The sequence below is a fragment of the Bombina bombina genome, chromosome 3, assembly GCF_027579735.1.
Source record: "Bombina bombina isolate aBomBom1 chromosome 3, aBomBom1.pri, whole genome shotgun sequence".
Taxonomy (NCBI): Eukaryota; Metazoa; Chordata; class Amphibia; order Anura; family Bombinatoridae; genus Bombina; species Bombina bombina.
The window spans coordinates 1,035,641,442-1,035,658,227 of NC_069501.1; the positions used below are offsets into that span (position 1 = coordinate 1,035,641,442).

A 16,786-nucleotide genomic window follows, 5' to 3' on the forward strand; every position below is an offset into this window, starting at 1 on the left:
TGCTTACATCTCACATCCTCTCTGAGCGTCATTCCAGCAGCGTGACGTACTGGTAAAGAAATGACTTGTTTCCAGCAGCTGTCCATGAGTGGTTACAAATGATGTAGGCCATTCCTCATTGGCCAGGCGGTTTCCCAGCTGGTACAACAGCCTATTTGTTCAAAACCACAAGGAATAGTAAAGATATACCAAAGATGTACCCAGAATGTACCGTCCTTTATAAAAGTTTCAAGTGCTCAATTTGCTGCGGATCAGCACCGCGCTGGGACAAACAGTCCTTGATGTCAAACATATGTGTTGCTCCACACTTTAGCACATCGCCTGTTGAAAGACAAACGGGCTGAAGTTGTCCAGAGCTGCATTTCAATACCGCAATGTTGATAGCGGCTCTCACAGATGGAAACACTGGAGATAGTCGACTTGCTCCAGGGTAAAGTTAAAACACATGAGTGCCAACGCATGTTTCACCCCCACAGAGAGTATGTGTCACAGGGGCTCATCAGGGCATAATCAGTCCACTCCAAACTTCCTCCTTTTATAGCAACTGATCAAATTCAGGTGATTGCTTCCACACCTTATTTTGTTTTCTTAAAGGGGACAATACCACCTTAAAGGGACACTGAACCCAATTTTTTTTATTTTGTGATTCAGATCGAGCATGCAATTTTAAGCAACTTTCTAATTTACTCCTATTATCAATTTTTCTTAATTCTCTTGGTATGTTTATTTGAAAAGCAAGAATGTAAGTATAGATGCCGACCCATTTTTGGTGAACAACCTGGGTTGTCCTTGCTTATTGGACAGCACCATTAAAAATGTGCTGTCCATGGTTCTAAACCAAAAATTTGCTGGCTCCTTAGCTTAGATGCCTTCTTTTTCAAATAAAGATAGCAAGAGAATGAAGAAAAATTGATAATAAGAGTAAATTAAAAAGTTGCTTAAAATTGCATGCTCTATCTGAATCTTGAAAGAAAAAATTTGGGTTTAGTGTCCCTTTAAGGTTAGTGTGCGGAAGCTTTGCCCTTCTAGAAAATGTGTTAATTACAAAACCCACATAATTCCTAGCGAGACTTGTTAAACCTATACCACATCTATCACCCTATCAATCTTTTTAAAATGAAAAGATTGATAGGGACACTAGCTATTATACGTTTGTTGGTAATATACACCGTCCATTACGGTTTTTCATGATGATTCATGATGATATTATGTTTTTACTTTATTAAGTGCTGTAGTGCACTAACGGGTGAATTTATGGTATACATTGGGAGTTAATAAAATAAATTTAATTAAATAACCTTTTCCGTATGCTGTTTGGTTCCCTTTCTTATTTTAGGACAGTATTGTATGTCCTTATTACCTCTTTATTTGTTCATTATTATATTTACTTGGTAAGGGAAGTACCGGAAGGTTTAAAATCAGCAGTATTAACTACTCTCTCTTTCTATGTATTTTTGAGAGAGAGAGATATAGTGTGTGTGTGTGTGTATATATATATATATATATATATATATATATATATATACACACACACATACATACATACACAGTCATGTCCAAAAATATTGGCACCCCTGCATTTCTGTTAGATAATGCACCACTTCGTCCATTGTTGCAATAACAAATGTTTAGGCATTCTCGTGTTTATTTCTTTTGTTTGTATTGGTATAGCACACAAAAAATGGAGAGAAAAAAAAAAAAAAAGCAAAATCTGACACATTCCACGCAAAACTCCAAAAATGGACTGGGCAAAATTACTGGCACCTTTTCAAAATTGTAAGAAAAAATTGCATTCCAAGTTTGTGATGCTCCTGTAATTTTTATTAAAGTCAAATGTATCAATTAACAGGTGCTGAAAATATAGAAATCACACAGACAACCATGGTGAAAAATTGACTCAACCTTTCTGTTGTGTGACTCTGTGTGCCACACTGAGCATGGAGTAGAGAAAGAGCAGCAAATAATTGTCTAAGGATTTGAGAACAAAAAATGTGTAAAAGCATGGACAATCTCAAGGTTACAAGTCCATCTCCAGATTTCTTAATTTTCCTGTGTCCACTGTGCGCAACATTATCAAGAAGTTTACAGCCCATGGCACTGTAGCTAATCTCCCTGGACATGGACGAAAGAGAAAAATTGATCAAAGATTGCAACAGAGGATTGCTTGAATGGTGGATAAATAACCTTGATCAACTTCCAGACAAATTCAAGCTGACCTTCAGGCACAGGGTACAAATGTGTCAGCTCGCACTATACATCGCCATCTTAATAAAAAGGGACGCTATGATAGGAGACCCAGGAGGACCCCACTGCTGACACAGAAAAATAAAAGGCCTGATTGGAGTTTGCCAAAACTTACCTGAGGAAGTCAAAATCCTTTTGGGAGAATGTGCTGTGGGCGGACTAAACAAAATTACAGCTTTTTGCTAAAGCCCATCATTCTACTGTTTTGAGAAAAAGAATTGAGGCTTTTAAAGAAAACAATACAGTCCCTACAGTCAAACATGGTGGAGGATGACTGATATTTTGGGGTTGTTTTGCTGCTTCAGGCACTGGATGTCTTGACTGTGTGCACAGCATTATAAAATCTGAAGACTACCAAAGAATTCTGTGGTGCAATGTAGGGCCCAGTGTCAGAAAGTTGGGTCTCCATCAGAGCTCATGGGTCCTACAGCAGGACAATTATCTAAATCACAGGTAAAAAGCACCCAGAAATGGTTTAAGACAAAGCGCTGGAGAGTACTGAACTGGCCAGCAATGAGTCCAGATCTCAACCCATAGAGCACCTGTGGAGAGATCTCAAAACAGCAGTTGGGAAAAGGAACCCTTCCAATCTGAGAGACCTGGAGCAGTTGGCGAAAGAAGAGTGGTCCAAAATTCCAGTAGAGAGGTGTAAGAAACTCAATGATTACAGGAAGCGATTGATTTCAGTTATTTTTTCCAAGGGGTGTGCTACCAAATATTAAATTGAGGGTGCCAATAATTTTGTCCAGTTAATATTTGGAGTTTTGAGTGGAATGTGTCAGATTTGGCTTTTCTCTACCCACTTTTTTACATTATACCAATACAAACAAAAGAAATAAACATGAGAATACCTAAACATTTGTAATTGCAACAATTTTCTGGGTGAAGTGGTGCATTATCTGACAGAAATGCAGGGGGTGCAAATATTTTTGGCCATGACTGTGTGTGTGTGTATGTATATATGTATATATATATATATATATATATATATATATATATATATATATATATATATATATATATATATATATATATATATATATATATATATATATAAATGGATTCAGTTAAGTGCACTCACTCCATTCCAAACAACCTGAGGGTGCTTGAGAGGATATTATCTCAAATAAATACAATGGACCCAGCACTCACTTTTCTTCTGTGTTTTTATTTTAATGACCTCTGAGGTAGAGAAGATTGTTGCCCAAAACGTCAGTCACTAATAAATAAACAGAAGAAGAGTGAGTACTGGGTCCATTCTAATATATATATATATATATATATATATATATATATACAGAAAACTTTTATAGATTATGATTCTGCATTTTTTAAATTGGTAAAAAAAAAGGGAATTTTTGTAAATATATTGTGACATACTCTTCAACTGTAATAAATTTACTTTAATGTTTGATGAAAAACAAAATAATTCTATTGTTGAAATAATAAAAAATATATATATATATATATATATATATATATATACACACACATACATACATACACAGTCATGTCCAAAAATATTGGCACCCCTGCATTTCTGTTAGATAATGCACCACTTCGTCCATTGTTGCAATAACAAATGTTTAGGCATTCTCGTGTTTATTTCTTTTGTTTGTATTGGTATAGCACACAAAAAATGGAGAGAAAAAAAAAAAAAAAGCAAAATCTGACACATTCCACGCAAAACTCCAAAAATGGACTGGGCAAAATTACTGGCACCTTTTCAAAATTGTAAGAAAAAATTGCATTCCAAGTTTGTGATGCTCCTGTAATTTTTATTAAAGTCAAATGTATCAATTAACAGGTGCTGAAAATATAGAAATCACACAGACAACCATGGTGAAAAATTGACTCAACCTTTCTGTTGTGTGACTCTGTGTGCCACACTGAGCATGGAGTAGAGAAAGAGCAGCAAATAATTGTCTAAGGATTTGAGAACAAAAAATGTGTAAAAGCATGGACAATCTCAAGGTTACAAGTCCATCTCCAGATTTCTTAATTTTCCTGTGTCCACTGTGCGCAACATTATCAAGAAGTTTACAGCCCATGGCACTGTAGCTAATCTCCCTGGACATGGACGAAAGAGAAAAATTGATCAAAGATTGCAACAGAGGATTGCTTGAATGGTGGATAAATAACCTTGATCAACTTCCAGACAAATTCAAGCTGACCTTCAGGCACAGGGTACAAATGTGTCAGCTCGCACTATACATCGCCATCTTAATAAAAAGGGACGCTATGATAGGAGACCCAGGAGGACCCCACTGCTGACACAGAAAAATAAAAGGCCTGATTGGAGTTTGCCAAAACTTACCTGAGGAAGTCAAAATCCTTTTGGGAGAATGTGCTGTGGGCGGACTAAACAAAATTACAGCTTTTTGCTAAAGCCCATCATTCTACTGTTTTGAGAAAAAGAATTGAGGCTTTTAAAGAAAACAATACAGTCCCTACAGTCAAACATGGTGGAGGATGACTGATATTTTGGGGTTGTTTTGCTGCTTCAGGCACTGGATGTCTTGACTGTGTGCACAGCATTATAAAATCTGAAGACTACCAAAGAATTCTGTGGTGCAATGTAGGGCCCAGTGTCAGAAAGTTGGGTCTCCATCAGAGCTCATGGGTCCTACAGTAGGACAATTATCTAAATCACAGGTAAAAAGCACCCAGAAATGGTTTAAGACAAAGCGCTGGAGAGTACTGAACTGGCCAGCAATGAGTCCAGATCTCAACCCATAGAGCACCTGTGGAGAGATCTCAAAACAGCAGTTGGGAAAAGGAACCCTTCCAATCTGAGAGACCTGGAGCAGTTGGCGAAAGAAGAGTGGTCCAAAATTCCAGTAGAGAGGTGTAAGAAACTCAATGATTACAGGAAGCGATTGATTTCAGTTATTTTTTCCAAGGGGTGTGCTACCAAATATTAAATTGAGGGTGCCAATAATTTTGTCCAGTTAATATTTGGAGTTTTGAGTGGAATGTGTCAGATTTGGCTTTTCTCTACCCACTTTTTTACATTATACCAATACAAACAAAAGAAATAAACATGAGAATACCTAAACATTTGTAATTGCAACAATTTTCTGGGTGAAGTGGTGCATTATCTGACAGAAATGCAGGGGGTGCAAATATTTTTGGCCATGACTGTGTGTGTGTGTATGTGTATATATATATATATATATATATATATATATATATATATATATATATATATATATATATATATATATATATATATAAATGGATTCAGTTAAGTGCACTCACTCCATTCCAAACAACCTGAGGGTGCTTGAGAGGATATTATCTCAAATAAATACAATGGACCCAGCACTCACTTTTCTTCTGTGTTTTTATTTTAATGACCTCTGAGGTAGAGAAGATTGTTGCCCAAAACGTCAGTCACTAATAAATAAACAGAAGAAGAGTGAGTACTGGGTCCATTCTAATATATATATATATATATATATATATATATACAGAAAACTTTTATAGATTATGATTCTGCATTTTTTAAATTGGTAAAAAAAAAGGGAATTTTTGTAAATATATTGTGACATACTCTTCAACTGTAATAAATTTACTTTAATGTTTGATGAAAAACAAAATAATTCTATTGTTGAAATAATAAAATATATATATATATATATATATATATATATATATATATTATATACAGTATAGCAATTGCAGACTCCCTCTCCACTCCATCATCTTTACAGACCACAATCATAAGCACTTTATAGCACTGGTAGTCAGAGTAAACAAAAATATAAATAGGCAATTTAATCATAATATGCATCTTGTCATCACCTTCATAATCTACTGAAGTAGACATGATTTTCCCAGATGCTCTCCCCTTTATCTGCAGCACTAACACAGTAGAACAATAAAATTCCCGCGATGTGCTTGATCCTCAGTCACAAAGGCAATGGAGCCACAGCGACCACTATAGGCAGCGCAGGGTTCTACCTAACATCACCGCCATCTTTGTTTATGTCATATAATTTTCTCTTGGAACAGATATTCTATTTTAATCAATAAATAAAATGACGATACGACGGAATATACTTTTATAACAACGTACATTTATAACAACGTAAGTTACACTGTAAATAAAGAAAATATAATGGCAGGAGGTAGTGTTTGCAATATTTTTTGTTTGTTTTTTTGTTTCCCATATGAAAAATGGCACCGTCAGTATCACGTTAGATCAGATGACAAGGGGAAAAAAACTTTTTTCAGAAGACAAGGGCGCCCACCCGCGGAGTTAAATAGTACTCCTACTGGAGGCATTTTTCTCTCAACAAACAAAACTTTATTGACATGCGCCCAACAACAAAAAGCACGAAGGCTTACTAAGGTTTATTTTCGCTGTTTTTCTAACATACAGTGGCAGATACTTGGCGTTTTCGCGTGATTTTATATAATTTGTTGACGCGCCAGTCTTGTGAAGAGTCCAGGCTGATAGTGGCTCTTCTTTACTCACGGCTGTCGCAAAGGTGATTTTCAGCAAGCCGGCTAGCGGGAGCCTAAAGAGGTGAGTCTGCGCGCGAAGTCCCTAGCGTGAAGTGTAGAAAGGAATTAGGGCGCAAATGTGTTTAAATGATGCTATACGAATTGTAGCATTTCCATAGTTGCCAACTTTTAAAAAAAAATTCCAGGGACACTTTGCAGCAGAGCAAGCAAGCGGGTTACTGGAGTATTGGCAACCTACTGTTCAACTGCTCCGCCCACTCAGTTCTGCAATCAAAACACACCCATTTGAAAGTAATAGTATAATTTAGACTTATCCATAGTTTATTATACAGATTACAGCACCAAGATCTTACACCTACCCAGTCTCTGGAACACATTCTGGGCATATGGTTATTTTTACAACACTGCATCAAAATTAGAAAGACAAATAATATGTGAACCCATTCAATAATAATAACAATATTCCATTAGGAATGAATTATATTTAAATAATATACTACATCTATTTATCATCTATCTATTTGTATATGTGTATGTGTGTGTGTATATATATATATATATATATGCAAACAACAAATGTTGTGCAAAAGAGATTTTCAGGGACATTTCCAGGGACAAAAAAAATCCAGGGACATACAACAAAATCCAGGGACTGTCCCTGGAAATCAGGGACTGTTGGCAACTATGCATTTCAGTTCTTGCTTGCAATGATAGTAAGAGTGTTGAAAAGGGAGAGGACTGAGTGCTGTAAGCCGGCGTCCTGTCACACGTCTGACAGTCCTTGGCCATTTGCAGTCCTCAATCTACGCGGAGCAGTGTTAACATCATGTGGTGGGCTGGCTTCAGCATTTGAAAATGACCGGTCTTCCCTTTCTGTGGTTTTGTCCTGGTTCAGATCGCTTATTAATTACTTACAAACTCTGTTTTCTGGCCACATCGTTATTGATCATCAGTGATTTCCCATATACGCAGAGATTATACCATTTATACATTGGCAGCTGTAAGAATTTCGTCTATCAATATACTTTTACAGAGTATCCTAAAGACATAACTATTGTAAACTTATAATAACTTTTTTTTTTTTTTACATTTATGACAATTTGAAATGTAATAAACACTCAAAAGATGTGAGGAACATTGTGAATTCACAAACACACATATGTATGTGAAGGGAAAATAGCAACATTGTAGAGTAATATTATTGAACAGATGATGTATATAGTTTGCAGCATCTGTCTGCTTTAGCCCCAGTTTTGTTTTTAAATGTCACCATTTGAATAATTTAGCTTTATATGATAAGATTCCTACTTAGTGACACATCCCCATAGACAGGAAATCACTACTATAAAATATATTTTAAATGAACGTTCATCTCTTCTGACTAGTGTGGTGACTTGTAAAAAATCCAGTTGAAAACTTTACATGTTTTAAAATCAGGTCTGTAATCTTAGCAATATTTTATAGGAACTTTAACTGATCAGGTCTAATGAAGATGCAGTGACTGTAACTTACTTTTTAATCTAGCTGTGCCTAATACCCCGTGCTCTGCCTGCCCACTTTAAAACTAATATTTTTTTTGTGAGCTAACGGTTTGAGCTGTTCTCCAATCGGGGCTCTAGCTACAGAAAAAGTTCTGTACGGCTAGAGAGCAGTTCAAACCGTTTTTCTCAAAGGAGTTTTGAAGTGGGCAGCCTGAGCGCAGGGTATTAGATTGGCACGGCTAGATTAAAAAATTAGTTATAGCGCATCTTTATTATAAGTGATCTATTAAAGGCTCTGTAAAATATTGCTTGGATTCCTGACCTGATTTTAAAACATTTAAAACCTTCACTTGAATTATGTATATTTAATTTAGTTTCCACAAGATTACTCTATCGGCAACACATTATAAATGAATACAAATTCCTGCAATTCAATACTGTCATTATAATACAATATTATACAAAGACCTAATATTGCAAATTACGAATTTCTTCAGTTTGATAAGAGCAATCAGAGTTTTTTATATTCATAAATGTAGAATTTGACCTTCAAATATTGCCCATATTCCTCAAATTCATATCGGTACAAAAACTTCTATACAATTATTTAAAATTAATTTATCTTTTAAATACGGTACCTCACATTTTCATGTGTGAGGCTTCTATTTTTCTGTAGACATCTATAACTTGTGTGACGTGTCATACAACACACACGCGCCCACGTACACCCACCCACCACCACCGCACACACTCTCCTACAACACACAAGTCACCCAGTAATTGGTTCCTCACCCGTGGTTTGAAGAACCCTGCATTAGCATGTCATTTTACGACTTTTGGCTCTTCTCTACTGTGTATTTAACCCCTGCAATGAGTTAAAGTGATGGTAAACTCTCCCCTTTTTAAAATAAGATCTGGAATGTAAGCGCTATTTTAGATGGAGTTTAATTCATTAGCTGTAATAAAGATGCAGTATAACATGTTTTTTAATATAGATATGAAATTCAAATACTGCATGCTCCTCCGCCCACTTCAAAAGTAAAATTTTCTGTGAGCTAACAGATTGAATTGTCCAATCAGCGCTCTCCCCATATGGCACTTTTGTTGTAGCTAGAGCATTGATTGGAGAGTAATTCAATCATTTAGCTGACAGGAAAATTGACTTTTGAAGTGGGATATTTGAATTTCATATCTATATTAATAACTAAGTTATAGCGCATCTTCATTGCACATGATGAATACAACTAGATCTAAAATAGCGCTTACATTCCAGATCTGATTTTAAAAAGGTGAGAGTTTACCATCACTTTAAACACGGTAGAAATGCCACTTGGGACCTACAGTGCACTGCAGGTCCTGAACGAAACCCGGTGCTGATCCAATCATCAGCAGGTTTTGCTTAGGACCAGCAGTGCATTGTGGGTAATGAGCAGAACTTCTACTGTGTGTTGAACTCCTTTGTGGGTATTTAAACATATAGGACCTCATGAGGAAAAAAATTGCCGTCATGGAGAGAAATCGTGCAACATCTTTGGTGGCTTTTTTGCTGAAAGGGACACTAAACCCCAAAATTTTCTTTTGTGATTCAGATAGAGCATGCAATTTTAGGAAACTTTCTAATTTACTCCTATTATCACATTTTCTTCATTCTCTAGGTATCTTTATTTGAAATGCAAGAATGTAAGTTTAGACGCCAGCCCATTATTGTTGACTAACCTGGGTTATTCTTGCTGATTGGTGGATAAATTCATCCACCAATAAAAAAAGTGCTGTCCAGAGTTCTGAAGCTTAGATGCCCTCTTTTTCAAATAAAGATAGCAAGTGAATGAAGAAAAATTGATAGTAGAAGTAAATTAGAAAGTTGCTTAAAATTGCATGCTCTATCTGAATCAAGAAATAAACATTTGGCTTCAGTGTCCCTTTAAGAGAAACACTAAGCTAAAATTTTCCTTTCTAAAATCCTTGGACTTGATTTTTAAGACCTTTTTCTGTTAAAGTTGTGAGGATTTATAAGCTTTGGCATGATTGCTAATTTCAGGCCTCTATGCTATCTTGATGTGATTGATACTCCTTGTTTAGTATCAGTGGGGGAGTAGAACCCAAATACTGTATCCCCACACTCAATATTCAAGCAAATTCACAACCTTTATTGTGTGTGACAGAAATTGCTTGGGACAAGAAAGAAATCAGGCTTTTTCTTTTTCATTATATATCCACAGTATAACACAACTTTTTCTTCTTATAATTAACCTATAATATAGATTTTGTTTTTTAGAGCTCTATATGTGTGTGTTTGTATGAAGTTATGTTTGCTGTATATGGAGTGTATATGCAACATAAAATATTAAACACCATTCCAATTTACTTCTATTTTCTAATTTGCTCCATTTTCTTAGTATCCTTTGTTGAAAAGAATTACTAGTTGGGCTCAGGAGCTGACAGCTAGCTGCTGATTGGTGGCTGCACATATATTTGCTTCTTGTCATTGGTTTACCCATGTATTCAGCTAGCTCCTAGTGGTACATTGCTTCTTCAATAAAGGATACAAAGAGAATAAAGCAAAATTGATAATAGAATTAAGTTGGAGAGTTGTTTAAAATGTTATGTTCTCTGAATCATGAAACAAAACTTTTGGGTTTCATTTCCCTTTAAAATCTATTTTTATTTTGTCTAATCATGTTAGTATTTTTATATTTTCATTCTGTCATTCATTTGCAGTTCAGGTAATTGCAAAGTCTTAATATTTAAATTCAGTTCATAAGATTTTTGTTTTTAGAACTATTGATTTGAATTTTTTTTTTGTTTTTTCCCCCCAGAAATTGAACATTTCTTTATAGTACGCGTGATGTGATAGCACTTAATATGGGTAAGATTTTGATTTACTTTTTATTGTATTTTTTGAGAACAAAAAGGAAATTTGATTGTGTTCACTAAAATGTTTTACTATATTAATCAGTGGCATGTCTTGTAAAAGTTTACCCCAAAGACATGTGAAAGAAAATCGTATGAATTAATTTATTTCTGATTGGTTATTCGTTTAACCTCTTAAGGACATATGACGGAATTTTTCCGTCATAAAACAATTGAGCAAACTGAAAGCTCTGTCCTTAAAGGGTTAAATGATGGTTTGCCAGCAGTGTTGTGAAAAACAGCATCTATGGCACAGCTGTGGTCAGAATTGGGCAAAATACTCTGTGTCAAAAAGTATGTGGGCACTCCTACTAATTATTGTATTCAGGTGTTTTAGCTACACCCATTGCTAATAGCTGCATACAATCCAGCACATAGCAATTCAATCTCCATAGACAAAAATCGGCAGTACAACAGGTTGTACTGAAGAGCTCAGTGACTTTAAACATGGCACTCTTCTAGGATGCTACCTTTTGCTACAAGTCATTTTGGTAAATTTTTGTCCTACTAGATCTGACCCAGTCAATTGTAAGTGCTATTAAGTGCTGAAACGCGTATCAAGTAATAATCGCCTATCATCTGTTGCATCACTTACTACAGAGTTCCAAACTGCCTCTGGAAGCAACATCAACTCAAGAACTGTGCATATTAAGAGCTTCATGAAAAGAATTTAGATGGCCGAGCAGCTGTACAAAAGCCTTGCATCAAAATGCGTAATGTCAAGCATCAGCTAGGGTGTTGTAAAGGACAATGCCACTGGACTGTGGAGCTGTGGAAATGTGTTCTCTAGACTCTAGATTAGGACCGGTCTAAAAACCAGTACTCTAGAGTCTAGAGCACTGGTTTTTAGACTGGTCCTCAGGTCTCCCCAACAGGCCCTGTTTTCAGGATTACCTTGAAAGAAGAGCAGGTTAATAACCATGTTTACTAATCAGCTGAGTGTATCACCTGTGCGCTAGTTGAAATATCCACAAAATGTGCCCTGTTAGGGAGGCCTGAGGACAGGTTTGAAAACCAATGCTCTAGAGCATTGGTTTTCAAACCTGTCCTCAGGCCTCCTCAACAGTTCAAGTTTTCTGGATAACCTTGGATGAGAGCAGGTAAAATAACCATGCTTACTAATCAGCTGGTAATTTCACCTGTGTTCTAGCTCAGATATCCACAAAATGTGGCCTGTTAGGGAGGCCTGAAGACATGTTTGAACACCAGTGCTCTAGAGGGATGAACCACCCTTAACTATCTGGCAGTCTGATGGAAGAATCTGGGTGTGGCAGGCGCCAAAAGTACGCTACCTACCACATTGTATAGTGCCTTCTGTAAAGTTTGGTGGATGAGGCTGTTTTGCAGGGTTTTGGCTATGGCCCTTAGTTCCAGTGAGGGGTTATCTTAATGCTATGGGATACAAAGGCATTTTAAATAATTTGGATGCTTTTTAACTTTGCTGCAATAGTTTGGGCAAGGCCCTTTCCTGTTCCAGCTTGACTGTGCACTTATTCACAAAGTGAGGCCCATGAAGTCATGGTTTGAAAGTTTGTTGTGCATGAATTGTAGTGACCTGTAAAGAGCCCTGACCCAAGCCCATTAAACACCTTTAGGATGAATAGGAACGTCAATTGCAAGCTAGACCTTCTCGTCCAACTTTCTGTCTGTCCTCACATATTATATTTTGGCTGAATGGACACAAACTGACATAGATGCACTGCTAAATCTGGTAGAAAGCCCTCTCCGAAGAGTTGTGGCTGTAAAAGCAGCATAGGCGAACTCCATATTAATGATTGGGGTTTTGGAATGGGATGTCCAACAAGCTCATATAGGTTTGATGATCAGTTGACCAAAACATTTTTTATGTATGTCCAAGAGATTTTCACCTGTAGCCAGGGTGACGGGAACAGAAAGATACATCAAAATGAAATATCCATACTCTCTGGGCTATATCAAGTACAAATTGTATTAATATGTGACAATTTGGAGATCAAAACACTCCCCTTCCGCAGACAACCAAAACAAGAAACAAACCAAACTTTTAAAGGGTGAAAGACCCCACCCCCAGGAAATGACAGCATCAATGTTGCTATAGTGATGAGCAAACAAGTGAACAATTATCCAATAGTCATACAGTGTATATATATCATATACAAATAAGTTACTGAGTGAATGACCTGTTGTGTAAATAGTGATACAATAACCATGAGAATGTAAACTTACATAAAAAGTTAAGGATGGAACCCTGTACGGCGTTACAAAATCAAACAAACCTGCAGCAGTCTGCTAGCCTGTCACTATTGATCCTAGAGCAAATCGCCACCTTAAATAACATTGATGTAGTAGACCATTATATTGCTTATGTGCTGCCTTTTTATTAACCTTATAAACTAATATTACCACTCATTAGTTGCAAACAATATTGCCTAAAGCGACACAGATGTGTACCTCCTTGTGTGAATTCTGTTTCTTTACTTGCCACGCCCCAATGTCTGGGTATCATCATCATCGCTTTCCTATCAGGAGATGTTTAGTTATACAAATCCCTAGATCTGTGAACATTGTTACATATTCGGTTATATTTATTTATATTAACCTTTTTAAAGGTAATGGTGCAGGCCCTTTTAAAGAAAGTATTAAATTGAAAAATCAGAACGATTTGGGAAGAGGGTAATTATACCCTCTTTTCTATAGAAAGGGAATACAGCACTCTTTTTGATTAATAACAAATTTCTTAATAAAATAAATCAAGTACCAATGCCAGATTCTGTGTGATATGGTAAAGGCATTATCACCACTCGCTCTGATATAAGTATATTGGGCAAAACATCCTTATTCTAAGCAAATACTAATCGGCTCAAATGCGCAACTTAACTTGTCAAGTGATTATGCAATACACATACACATCATCTTGTTGTAGTATAAGGCAATTTGCAACCTGTTTGCAGATAAATATATAGAATGAACATAATCAAGTAGTTTGGAAAAACGGTTGTCAGTACACCCTCCAGGTGAATGGCCAAACTGATAAGTTCAGAGGTATCGCTGTAAAAAGTTACCGTTATAGACAGAACCTATCCAGGCAGGAAAAAGCCAAAGAGCGACCACGGTTCAGAGACCGCACTCTAGGCCTAGCTGGGATTTTCCTGAACAGGAATTTGTGAAAATGAAACAGGAGTACCTCACATGAGAACATAGATCCGCTTCAAATCATTTACACCAGCTTAAGCTATCACCTCCAGGGCCTCTCTTTGTCGAGAGCTCGTGTTCCCAACGAGTACAGGTAAATGAGCTTGCTGTGATACCGTACGGTGTTTGGTAACTTTTACCTGCTTATCGGCACTTGTTGAAAACCGAGGAATCCTTGAATGAACTAAGAGAACGGTTGTAGCGCTGTGGTGACTATGTGACATCAGAGAAGGCGGTATCACGGCAAGCTCATTCAACTGTACTTGTTGGAAACACGAGCTCTCAACAAATATGACTGCATGTATTAGACACTAATATAACGAAGAATATACACAGATACTGATCTAAAAAAGACAGTATAAAACCTTTCATAAACTTACTTAGAAACTCCCAGTTTAGCACTGTTGATAAGGTTAGGCTGGGACACCCAGTGAAAGGGGCTGGGAAAACAGGAACAGCAGATCCCACTTCCTTGCATATGAAATACAGATTATACAAACAGGAGCGGCAGGATTCTGTAGACAACCTTATACATCTAAAACCTTGGGGCTTGGTTAGTAGACTAAAAATCAACACAATGAAGAAGAAGAAAACACTCCCAGATGGGCTAAATTAATAATTCATCTACAAAACATTTATGCAAAGAAAAATCTAGTGTTCAATGTCCCTTTTTAATAAGAGGTATAAACATCTATTTTGTGACAGTTTGACAGACTTGATTATAGTGCTATTTCAGGTTCATAACAGGCAGCTTAGCCAGAGTAACAGAACCTGATTAACTTGAAAAACTCTAAGCTAGTCTCGCTATTGGATAAATGTGTGATTCAAAAGCATTTATAATTCACACTGGAAACTAGAGGTAGAACATTTTTTAAAAATATTTTTAATAGATTAAAGGGGCGTGAAACTTTTTTTTTTCTTAATTCAGATAAACAGCTTTTCAAGTTACTTATATTAGCTCATCCTTGTTTTGTTCTTTTTGTACACTTTGTTGAAAAGTAGACCTAGGTAGGCTCAGGAGCTACTGACTGGTTTCTACACATATATGCCCTATGTTATTGGCTAACCCTGTGTTCAGTTAGCTCCCAGTAGTGCAGTGCTGATTCTTCAACAAAGGATAACTAGAGTATGAAACAAATTCTATAACAGAAGTGAACTTGAAAGTTATTTAAAATTGTATTCACTATTTGACTCATGAAAGAAATAAAAAATGTAATGTCCCTTTTAAGTGACAAAATATTTAGCATACAGTCCAGGTTGATTGGTCTATGCTTGTGTACTGATGGACACAACAAATAAATCCCACTTGATTATTTAGTTTAGGAGCAATGTAGGAATCACAGGGGGCAGGAGGAAGCGATTATGGAAACAAATCCCCAAGACAATTTCTGACATCCGAATGTGAACTTAATTTTTAAAAAAAATTTCATTTTCCATACGTGAATGTCATTTGCTGGTGTACGACTTTTTGGCATGAACAGCTAAACTATGAACTGTTTTGTAATGTTTTCTATCTTATAAATACGTATTAATATTGTGATGATGCAGTGATTCAAGTTACTTTTTAAAAACATTTTAAAGTGTGTTTCTCTGTTACATTAGCTTTATTTTCTGCATTTTTGGAGCCCAGAATAATTACTGTGCCTAGACAGGATACTAGGTTAAAAAGTAACTGTTTCTGACAAGTCTTCTCTTCAGCCTTTCCTGATTTAAAAAAAAAAAAAAGTCAAGGAGACGGGTACTATATTTTTAAAGAGCCAACAGATTTAGATAAGCTAAACAAGGGGGTACAATAAATAAGATGGGGTAGAGAATGCAGGCTGGAGAAGTTACAGGACCCTGTTCTGTATAGAGGTTACAATTTTACTGTCATGAATCTAGTACCTAGAATATAGAATTTATTTTTATCAAGGATACTTTCATGTTTTATTGGCAGACCGTTATGAATTATAAACAAAGGCCAAAGCTTATTTATAGTCTAAAGAGTTCTTACACTTTCTGCATGGTCATGGCTGCTTGATCATATACATAGATAAAATAAAGTTGACCTGGAGTTATTAGATTAGCTTCTTAAGAGCAACTTTCACTATCAAAGAAGGTATGGTATCTCTTCTACAAGAGAAAATTCAGGACGCAAATTTGTTGCCATGTTTAAAAAAAAAAAAACAAAAAAAAAAACTTATAAACCTAATTCCTCTGCATTTCTAGTTAAAATAATTCTGAAGAATGTCTACTTCCATTTTACAGTAGCGAACATTCAATTGCAGGATCTCTAGCTTGCAGTAGGAAACCATTTCTTTTGGTAGTTAAAGTGATAGTAAATCCTAGCGTTTGTGAAACACTAGGATTTATCAGTGGAACAAATAAAGGGGACTTTGTCATGAAGTATAAAATACTTTATTTGCCTGAAGTGTTTGCCATGCTTAGTGCCTCAGGCAGCCCACGGCAGAGCGAAATTTTGCTGTGAGGTAATCTTGGCCAATAGCATGCTAGCTATCCGGCGCCAG

At 36.2% G+C, this 16,786-nt stretch overlaps 1 protein-coding gene and 1 long non-coding RNA gene across 2 annotated transcripts in view; one reads left to right on the top strand and one right to left on the bottom strand.

Moving 5' to 3' along the window:
* Nucleotides 1-6,158, bottom strand: part of LOC128652048 (uncharacterized) — a 35,290-nt gene extending 29,132 nt beyond the window's left edge. The window contains exon 1 of the long non-coding RNA XR_008401251.1: nt 6,052-6,158. This is a non-coding gene — a long non-coding RNA (uncharacterized LOC128652048). The remainder of the gene's footprint in view (nt 1-6,051) is intronic.
* Nucleotides 6,159-6,577: 419 nt separating this feature from the next.
* Nucleotides 6,578-16,786, top strand: part of SENP1 (SUMO specific peptidase 1) — a 357,101-nt gene continuing 346,892 nt past the window's right edge. The window contains exons 1-2 of the mRNA XM_053708240.1: nt 6,578-6,778; nt 11,015-11,064. Coding sequence (XP_053564215.1) covers nt 11,061-11,064 — 4 coding nt within the window. The 5' untranslated portion in view covers nt 6,578-6,778; nt 11,015-11,060. The remainder of the gene's footprint in view (nt 6,779-11,014; nt 11,065-16,786) is intronic.